At 40.3% G+C, this 10464-nt stretch overlaps 1 protein-coding gene and 1 long non-coding RNA gene across 2 annotated transcripts; one reads left to right on the top strand and one right to left on the bottom strand.

The window, feature by feature from the left end:
• The first annotated feature begins 568 nt into the window (after positions 1 to 568).
• On the top strand, positions 569 to 8392 carry ankrd13a (ankyrin repeat domain 13A). The gene is made up of 15 exons (XM_051421426.1): positions 569 to 1095; positions 2286 to 2421; positions 2756 to 2880; positions 2975 to 3020; positions 3326 to 3469; positions 3566 to 3755; positions 4341 to 4407; positions 4514 to 4595; positions 4715 to 4776; positions 4860 to 4990; positions 5075 to 5232; positions 5351 to 5482; positions 6012 to 6172; positions 6296 to 6360; positions 6507 to 8392. The coding sequence occupies exons 1-15, from the start codon at positions 994 to 996 to the stop codon at positions 6703 to 6705; spliced, it is 1800 nt and encodes a 599-aa protein (XP_051277386.1). The 5' UTR covers positions 569 to 993; the 3' UTR covers positions 6706 to 8392.
• Positions 8393 to 8850: 458 nt separating this feature from the next.
• On the bottom strand, positions 8851 to 10464 carry LOC127375506 (uncharacterized). Its single transcript, XR_007887377.1, has 2 exons — positions 10300 to 10464; positions 8851 to 10039 (listed from the first exon to the last, which is right to left on the bottom strand). It is a non-coding gene; the product is annotated as an uncharacterized LOC127375506 (long non-coding RNA).

The raw sequence follows: 10464 nt of genomic DNA, 5'->3' as shown, positions 1-10464 counted from the left end.
TGGAGTCCCACCCATTGGTGGTAATCTATTAAAACACGTTTTGTATATCAATATTACGAATTTACTTTTACATAAATTAACATATAAACAACTCAACACGGGTCAGAGTGGCTCAATGGACCCTTAGGTTAAAATCTATGTATCCGCAGAACAGCAAGAGGAACCAAACGAGCATATATACATAGAGCAAACCGCCACAAATTATATTATAACATTATGTGATTAATATGGTTTAAAACTACCAAATATCTTGTGTATATATAATTACACTGTCACATGCTGGCGGTAAAGGTTAAGGTATTAAACCTCCCTGTCCCTCCCCTTCCCGAAACGTAAAGACGCCGATCTCATTTCCACGTTGTAGGGGACAACAGTCTGGATATAACATTTATACGTTTGTTTTGTTCATTTTCGCAGGACAAAATTATTGTTAAACTCAGTTATTTATATAACACACTGAATACATAAAAGTATGACAGGGAATCATGTTTATATATAGGAGTTGTACTTTGAATGTTTTGCGGATATGTGGAATGGTTCAGTCCAACTGGAACCGACTATTCTTTTTTTTTCCTCTAACGTCGATGGTTTTATTTACGAATCATCTTTCTGTCGTCTATCAACCAAATAAATAATTATTATTAGACAAAATATAAGTTAAATTTTAAAGGAAATCGGAAAACTACCTTAATTAGATGAAATTAATTAGATTGTGATTAAATTTCTATATAGGACACCCCTGTCATTACTGAATACTACGCCTGGCACTTCCTTGTTCAAAAGTTTTATTTAGAGGAAGGCTTGAGGGAAAAGTTGGGACACCGGTTTGGATATTTCGACGTTGTTGTGTCCAATATTGAAGACATGGCTCATATCAATCGTACAATTTGGCACAAGTAGCGTGTGTGTGTATCGCAGTTGTTATTTCTTCCCCATGGCTGTAGTTATTAGAAGCGGGCTAACGTTGCACTGAGCGGCCCCGTGAAGAGGAAGATGTCCACGGCTAACGTTAGCGACAACCTCCGAGTGAAGTTTCCTCTGCACGCCGCAGTGTGGGAGAATGACTACAGGAAACTGGAAGAAGAAATAGCACAGGTTGGTAACACACCTATGCCTTTCACAGTTAATGCTTGCTAGTTTACACGAAGCCGGGAGAGAGATGTTAAATCTCCGTAGCCATCCAAGATAAAGTAGGCCAGTCGTGTTGACAGATGCTCCGTAGTGTCACACTCAGAAAACACTTTATAATATCAGTGAGGGGGGGAAAAACACAGCTAATTCACTTATCAACAGGTTTCGAAGTTGATTTAAAAACAAAATGTATTCTAATATAGATTAATTGTCTGTTTTCCAGTTGTTAATCCAGGCTGCTAAACCCAATGCAATGGATTATCTTATCATCTGACCAGGAATGATAACACCAAAAACTGCTTTACCTAATACAATGTTAATGTTTGTGTTAGCTGACAATGTACAGACTGCAGGGCTGCACGATTCATATTAATGTTATTGAAGTTGCAAGAAGCTGCACTTGTTTTTGATGAAGGTAAAATGTGTGATAAATGGTATTATAATGATACTGTAGTGCTGCAGAGATGTCCTGTTATACAAATCTTGTTTTCCAGAAGTAAACATGTTCGTTTTCTTCATCATGATTTTAATAGTTGTTCAAAATTAAGATTATTGAGACTGAGATTTAAGATATGTCATATGATGTTTTTATTATAATTTTATATTTTTTGCCCTTACAGACTGTAAAATAAACTGTGCCATAATTAGAGAGTTTATAGTGTTTTATCATGTCCTGTCATCTTTACAGCGGCAGTCCAGCGTAACATGCAGCTGACTAATGTAACAAACAACAGATAACACTATTCAAAAGCATCTCTAATGTTTTTCCTCAGAGCAACTCACTACAGTTAATACTCGGTGTTGTTGCAACATAATTACTATGATGCAGTCGCTATGATTGATACTACCCAGCAATGCTGATCAATAACAGATTAACCTCAGTAGCATGACTCATATGAGGACCAGACATGATGCCCGGTCTTGTTGTCAGTGCACTGACCATATCATTATCAGTGATGACCTAAAGGTGTAAAACTATGACTCTGAGTAATGACGTGAAAGCCGTCGTATTACAAGGTTCTGCTCTTTTGTTCTTAAAACAGGTTGTAATGTCAACACTGCAGTATTTAGTCTAAACCGATGGCCTAAAGTTTCTTACACAAATAAAGCTGCAGAGGAAACACATGTGTGGGTTTCTCCCTGATTTTCCCCAGAATGACATTGAGACCGTGGATCCCAGAGGTCGGACACCTCTGCACCTGGCTGTGTCGCTCGGGCACCTGGAGTCAGTGAGAGTCCTTCTCAGACACGGCGGTGAAGTGACTAAAGAAAACGCCAAGAGTTGGACAGGTCAGTTATTAAAGACTGGCTCCATCACCAGACAAAGAATGCTACGATCCCATGAACGTTTCCTTCGCTTGTCTTACGGATATGGTTTTTGAGGATTTGTGGGTTGTTTGATCACTTAAAGCTCTTCTCAGATTAACCTCCTCGTCTGCTCTTAATGGGGTTTCTTGGAAAAATGCACATCCATTCCTCTGACTGCAGTAAAACAGTTTCACTTTCCTTTCGTTATTACCGTCATTGTTGAGGTTTTTTTTAATGGACAGTTGCCACTCCTGGGGGGCAGATGCTGTTCCCTTAAAAGGTTTAGTGGTTTGTTTATACTTGTCTGTCTCTGTAGTGCTGCAGGAGGCAGTCAGCACCGGAGATCCAGAGATGGTTCAGTTAGTGCTTCAACGCAGAGACTACCTCAAAGCCTCCACTGCTCTGGGAGGAGTGCCTGAGCTGCTGTCAAAGATCCGAGAGGTTTTACTTTTATATATTTCTCCATTGTCTCGTCATCTATGGGAATACTTACTGGCAGAGGGAATAATTGCTCTGTGTATCTTTTCATCCACAGTCTCCAGACTTCTATATGGAAATGAAGTGGGAGTTTACCAGTTGGAGTAAGTTCTTCTTTTGTGTGTGTTTGTGTGTGGATATATATCATAAAAGTAAAAAAAAATAGACTGCGTCCATGGTAACCTGTTCATGTAGTACAGGCTGGTTGTCAGCAAATCAGTGTTCATTAGGTTTAGGTTCCACATAGAACACATAATCTTTGGTAGCATCAAGTCATACAGGATAAACTACATACCTTCCTCTCAGTATTTGAGGCATTCGTTTTTTGTTCGGTAATGAACCACATTGTTTTTCATGTGCGGATGCATTTCTTTCCATTGTGGGACATTCATGTGCTGTTGTTTCACAGTCCCTCTTCTGTCCCGGGTTTGTCCAAGTGATGTTTGTCGCATCTGGAAAAGTGGCGCCAGCCTGCGAGTGGATGCCACTCTTCTAGGCTTTGAAAACATGACCTGGATCAGAGGGCGTAGAAGCTACATCTTCAGAGGAGACGGTTTGTCTTTGAACTCTCTTACACACACAGTTCCCTCTATGACTTGTACTAGTTCTGTATAATTATTTAAGTCTATTGCTGACTGTATTTTGACAGATTCATATGCAGAGTTGATGGAGGTGAACCATGACGATGAAGTGGTGGACACTGAACGCTTCAACATATCCCAAGAAATGGAGGATGTCACACTTGAGTCGATGCAGCCTGCTGAACAGGAAGTTGCCAAAAGATTGACCACTCCTATTGTCAACACCTACTTGGACACGAGGGATATTGCTTTTGAGAGGCAAGAGTCACATCTTTTTCTTTCATCCTTTTCCCCACAACACACATAGATCCAATTTCCTTTGATCAGCCCAGAACAAACTCTTTGACAATATTTGATGACAGTTGACATCTCATGGTATTTTCACACTTAATGTCATTACTCTCTGAGCGAGGTGGCTGTGTAAACAGTGATTAAATTAGGTGTCATCATTTGGCAGTGCCCTCTGGATGATATTTCCAGTATCATCCTAGCATCTAATTGTCTAAAATACAAAGGTCGTTCTACCATCAACCCTCACTCTTGCATGTTAGGTGTGTGTGTGTAACCCAGTAAACAAACAGTGTCGGGTTATAATAGATATTAATAATGTGAGCAAATTTAACTAGGCGTGTAACTTAATAGCCTGATAATATATCTTCATCTGGATAATTTACTCAAACACAGGTGACAATAAATAATTGTGTTTTCGTTACCTTTGAATGAGTTTATCTACAGAGGGAGCGGATCCTCTTCTACAGACACCACCATGTTAAAACAGTTTTTACAGTCACCCAGAACAGACAAACCAAACACTGGCCTATAATGATGCTTTTGTTTTCCCAGGAACAAGTCGGGGATTTGGGGCTGGAGAAGTGACAAAACTGAAGTGGTCAATGGATTTGAATCAAAGGTTTGCAGGCGTTACACATTTTTCTTTTAATTAAGTGTAGTGCTACTGAAAACTATGGATCTTATTTATGATAGTACGTGACATTAGATTCTGGTTGGATTCTCAGGTTTTCAGCGTGAACAACGTAAACGTGGTTATCAGGACAAGAACGGAGCATCTGACAGATGAGGAGAAAGCCAGGATAAAGAGTAGGTGGAAAATATTCTTCATGTATTACTCTGATGTCCTCTGTATATATATTTTCAGTGTATATATTGACTGAAACTGAATGAGAGTACTGAAGTTAGACTTTTTTTATTTATCAAAGGTGAAAGGAACATCTTGGAGTCTCTGCTGGGGACTGTGGAGCAGCACATAAGTGCACAGGGGGTAAGACGTGCATACAGTTATCACATAAAAAAAAAAATTTTCCCCACCTGGCAGCTGAATTACTGAACTCTGCTTCTTTCTAGGACCTGACCCTTGAGTATGCAACTGCGACCAATCCCACTGCCATCACTCCGGAGGAATATTTTGATCCTGACTTTGACCTGGGGGACAGGGACATCGGCAGACCCATTGAACTGAGCATTCGAACACAGAAGTGAGAAATGCAGCTGTATGGCTATAGAAACCTCATAGCTGTGTGTTTTCTATATCAGGAAATACATTTTCTTGTGTCATACAGGTTCAAAGGTACATTGTGGATGAGCGAGGAACATCCTCTGTCCCTGGTGGAGCAAGTGACCCCCATTATTGACCTCATGGCTCGGACCAGTTCCCATTTTGCACGGCTACGAGACTTTGTGACCCTGAACTTTCCTCCTGGATTTCCTGTTAAAATAGGTGTGACATTCTTACCAAGTTAAACTACGCTTTTAAGAAGTACATAAAGCTAAAGTACCATCCCCCCTCTCTGATATCTCTTTTTACATCTAATCTGTTGTTGCTTCCTGTCTTGCAGAGATTCCACTGTTTCATGTGCTGAATGCCAGGATTACATTCGGTAACGTCAATAAATGCAGTACTGAAGAGGAGGCGAACACAACGCCAGCAGCCACACCAACATCTTCAGGAGAAGACGAAGAAGCTGCAGGTAGGAATTCAGCCAGTTTATTATTGATTTTCACACTTAGTGCTCAATGCTCCAAAATAAGCTAACCATAAAAACAACAAATTATTGCTAGGCTTTAGAAATGCAGCCAACTTAACCAATAAATCTGACTGTATATCAAACCGTCCCTCTAGGATTTCGTGGGCTTCTTTTGGGAATTGTTGCAGCCTAAAATGTCTGATTTCATGGCAGATTTTTAAAAATAAATTGCAATGCATGTTGCAATGTATTAGGCATTTTTTTTCAATGAACTTGTGGAAGAAAGTGAAAATTGTTCCAGTGACAATAAAATCGGTAGTAGCTGGTGATGTATGGCTCAAACCTTTGCTCGGGGGACTGCTGTGATCAGTGTAACTCGTGGGAAAGTATAATAATTGGTCAAATTTGTGGAAAAGTTGCTGTAAATGGACAAAATTGCAACGTCACACAGAATTTACAATGACTTGTTGCAATTGCAACTTAATGGAAGAACTAATTAAAGTATTTACACGTCTGTGTTTCCTCTGTCCAGCACTGCCTCCGTTTCAAGTGTGTCCTTCAGTGTTTGAGGTGCCTGTCAGTTACCACCGCCGAGGAGGCAGCCGACACACTCCCGTGTCCAACAACGACGAGGAGCTTTTGCAGTACGCCATCCACCAGAGTCTGCTGGAGTCTCGCAGAGGCCCGGGCCAGGTCAGAACAATCATCACTTAATGAGCTCACCACACACAGATCTGTTCATTTCCCCCACATGCGCTCCTTTATATTGCGATCTGCCGCATCCTTTAAATGCTCCTGATGTTTGTGTCATTGTAGGAGGGAGGTTGGGATGACACTGACGGGGATCTCACTGACGTTATGCCCAGTAGCCAGAGCGACAGGTAGGACCACAGGTTAATGTTGCTAGCATAGCAGTTACACAATTTAATGTGGTAAAAGGAACAGTCCTGTTCACCTCTTGTATGTGTCAGTAAAAGGCCACAGACCAGAGCTGGTTCTCACTTTCCCCGTGTCACTGTTATTCTAGGAGTATCCCAGAGGGGGTGCTGGTGGAATACGGAGACAGCCCTAGCCCTGCCAGCTCCCACTCCACCTCTAGCCCCGACACAGAGCTCCGCCTGGCCATGGAGCTCTCTGCACGAGCTCAAGCGGAAGAGGAGAGGATGAGGAAGCAGGAGGAAGAGGAGCTGGAGAGAATATTGCAGCTATCGCTCACTGAGAAGTAAAAAAAAAAAAAAGGAATAAGAGGGAATAATAATACAACTTTTTTCAGATCCAGAAGCAACCACCACACCTCAAATTTTTCCTTCCTAACCACTGTAGTCATCTATGCAACCGCAGATTTCTTTCTGTAACAAATCATTCTTGCACAGGCAATATCAGACTCTCGGTATCCAATATTTTCCAAAAGGTATTTTTGGTAAGAGCATACTCCTTTTTATATATTTCTATCTCAGCATAGTGTGTCTCCATCCTCAAGCTTAATTCGTGGACTCTTTGAGATCATTTTGAGTCTGTTCTTTCCTCGGTTTTTCCGAATCCGAATCACAGCAGCAACCCACGTGTGTTGATCAATGTTGTTGTCCGGAGTGGGGTCAAATCAGTGTAATTAAGGTTCTATGAATAACAATGTTTGGCTACTCAAGGTGACTTCATGTAGTGCTCGCACTCAAAATGTGACACTTAAAGTCCAGAGCGCTGTTGTTCTGTTTATTATCGCCTCAGTCTCTGGTTTTTAAGGAGCTAGAATGAAAACAACCTAGCACAATACAAAGCTACTAGCACTGCAGACCTAAAGGTGCAGATTTGAGTGTTTTCACTATGAAGTCTTCCTACAAGAGTTATTTGTTGAGTACCGTGGGTTTCACTGAATAACGGAAATCTCAGGGTTCCAATTTTACACACTTTCGCTTCACTTTGGAATTAGTTTGTTAAATCAGTTGTTAAACTACCGGAAATTGTAACTTGGTTTCTTTGGTGCGAAATGGTTTCACTCATGCATATCACTCTATGCCATATTGATATTAATTCGGAAAGTTTGCTCCATTGAGTCAAAAGTTAATAAGTAATGAATGAATCATAATGCGTTTCCTCGTACTTTGTGAATGTACAGACTCAAACAAAAGCATGTTGCTGTGAGAGGAAGTTTGCTGCAACGAGGATGGAGTTTCAACTTTCCCGGCTCGATTACATTTTTAATAGCAAAGACCAGTCTGTCTGTGGAATTACAGCCGTCATGTAGTTAAGAAGCAGTCACACAAACCATTGCTGCAGAGATTATTCAGTTTCCTGAAGGCAATCTGTTTGCCTTTTGTAGCCACAAACAACTCTACACCTCCGAGAAGAAGAAAATACAGCACAGACTCAAAGATCAAGCATGCCCGCCATATGTAGAATTAGTTTCTTCAGCATGTGCCAAGGGATTGCTTTGCTCTGACAATGCTTTTGTCTGGGCAGGAGGGACTGACAGAAATATGATGTGCCACTCAGACTAAACCTTTGAACTGATTTTGTAAAATTTTGTAACTTAAAAACACGATAAAGAGGTTTCAGTCGTACTAAGGTGATGCTGAGTTACATGCATTAACCACTATAGTTGATTTCACTGACAACCAACCACTTATCCAAGGTCTCTCTGCGTTGCCGTGTCTGACTTTCAGGGGCTTCAGCTGAAAAAAAGGACTAACTATAACTATCAACTTTCCAAACTGACTGAACAGTCGACTTTAAAAAAAAAAACAAAAAAAAAAAAAAAACAGGCTGGCTTTGGTTAATTTAATGCAGATCTTTGTAATGCACCGTTCCAGCTGCAGAGGTTTTTTTTAATATGTTAAAAATTTTAAGAAAAATGTGTCTGTTTCTAAATGTTGTTTCTAAAATAAAGCACTTTATTTCCATGAGGATTAAACGTGACTTTGTGCATGAGATTTATTTACAAAAGCTGGTAACAAGGGAGACAACCTGCTGTACTTCATGTAATGAGTTTGATATGTCCATATATAAAACCAGTGGGTCTCTTTACGTGGTCAGTGCAAGTGTTGACCTCTTGAAGACTATATCTGCAGTGAATAGCTGCTAGCTATGGTAATATCAGCCCTAACAGCTGCACTCTACATATAGCACATAATCAAGGAATACAGTGCAGGACACAAGGCTACTGGAAGAATCAGTCATAAAAATAGATGTCATTGTGGTCTAAATGATAAAAATAGAATGGGAGCCAGTTTTAATTGAAAGATTTCTATTAACAAGCTGACTTCTTCCATCTATTATTTTAGTTGTGTGTTCGACCTGTAGTTCTCTGTTGACAGTTCATTTGTAGATCTCCTTTTTCCACCTCCATCTGACTAATCAAACACAGAACAAAATGATAGAAACCCACAGATTTATTTTAGTAGGAGATTTTCACATGTAGGGGGAAAATTTGAGTCATTACTTGATCTTAACTTGCACAGAAACCTTAATCAACATTATTTCCAATGATGATTGGAGCAGTGGTTCTTTTTTTTGTCAGCTTAGTACCGCTGATGAGTGCAATACATTTTTGGTATGAAAAAAATACTTGAGAGGGTACAATATGCATGCAGCAATATATCATTGTGAACGTGATTTAATTTGTTGCATTCTTTGAAAATAGCAATATTGAACTTACATTTACAGTATTTTTTATTGAACTTACAGTATAAATAGTTTACTATTTATTTATGACTGATAATCTTTAAATGAAACCTCACATATCCCCTGCAGTACGCCAGCATACCCCCCTTTGAGAAATGGATTAGAGCAACTTTGAAATACTACTTGTGGACTAAACAACAAATTTCCTTTTTTTAAAGGCCAATAAGACAATAAAATACACCTCCTTACAACATTTCCTTAACCTTTAGTAGTTGTTGATGTGTCACACAATCAAATATATAAAAATAAATAGCCCTATAGTTAATTTTAGAAGATTGATGAGCAGGTTTAACCGATACAGATTTAAGCATCGACAGCTCTCTCCCTTTGTAATGCCACTCAAATGTATTTAATGTTTGAAGGCCTGCAGACTTATTGACCAAATTTCCCTTCAGGACAGGCTAATAAGACAAACACATGGCCTTAAAAGTGGAAAAAAATACAAGTAATTACAGCATTTACTCCAAATAAATAACAAGTAAAATAGCAAAGATTATTGGCAGTAAAGGTAGGCAGATCATTTATAACAACCCCTTTACAGAAGCCATTTTAAATTATATAAATAAATAAATAAATAAATAGGTGTAATCTTAAACAACCTGCTTTCATGACAAATGAAACCCCAGTTAATAAATAACTGAGCAGCCTGGGCTCGGTTTCCCCTCAGTTCAGTCTGGCAGGAGGTGGTCTTGGTACCGGTAGGGGGGGCTCTGAGCTCCTCGGTGGGCTCAGTGCAGGTGTCGCTTTGCACCGGGCTGGACTAAAGGTCTTTATCTCTCGGTCCTCGGGAACAGGTTCACCGACGGGACAGCGGTTTGTAGACACACACAGCCATTATGATCATCAGCAGCAGCAGGACTGCGAAGACACTGCACAGCATGACTGTGAGGAAGAGGAGGAAGAAGAAGAGGAGGACACAATCTGTAGCAGCCGATCACAGCCAATAACAACAGACAAAACATGCGCTCTCAGATGGTGGATTAACCCGCTGTTATTGGCTTTAACTCAACTCTGTCTTTAGCGGTCAGTTGTCCCCTCTAGAATAAAGACAACAAGATGATTCTTGAACTATAAACCGCTTTAAAAGGAGCATCCCTGCCTGCACTGATACAGGCCTGCTGTTACTTCCCATCGGGTCTCACCTAAATTCTGTTTCTGTAAATTCACATAAGCTCTCTCGGTCAGTCTGGAGTCCTCCGGTTGTCCGTTAACTAACACACTAAAACACATTATTACAGCTTGTGGGATGAGGAGCAGCATCATAGCGGTGGAGGCTGGAGGAGGATGAGGAGGAGGAGGATGAGGAG

The sequence above is a fragment of the Dicentrarchus labrax genome, unplaced genomic scaffold (assembly GCF_905237075.1).
Source record: "Dicentrarchus labrax unplaced genomic scaffold, dlabrax2021, whole genome shotgun sequence".
Lineage (NCBI taxonomy): Eukaryota > Metazoa > Chordata > Actinopteri > Moronidae > Dicentrarchus > Dicentrarchus labrax.
This window is presented reverse-complemented; position numbering and strand designations above follow the sequence as displayed.

What these genes read in the sequence shown, in the direction of transcription:
- ankrd13a (XM_051421426.1), top strand. Translation starts at nt 994, where the DNA reads ATGTCCACGGCTAACGTTAGCGACAACCTCCGAGTGAAGTTTCCTCTG. An exon ending in GTGGGAGTTTACCAGTTGGA is followed by an intron (nt 3,021 to 3,325) that starts GTAAGTTCTTCT and finishes GTTGTTTCACAG; the next exon opens with TCCCTCTTCTGTCCCGGGTT. An exon ending in TGGATTTCCTGTTAAAATAG is followed by an intron (nt 5,233 to 5,350) that starts GTGTGACATTCT and finishes CCTGTCTTGCAG; the next exon opens with AGATTCCACTGTTTCATGTG.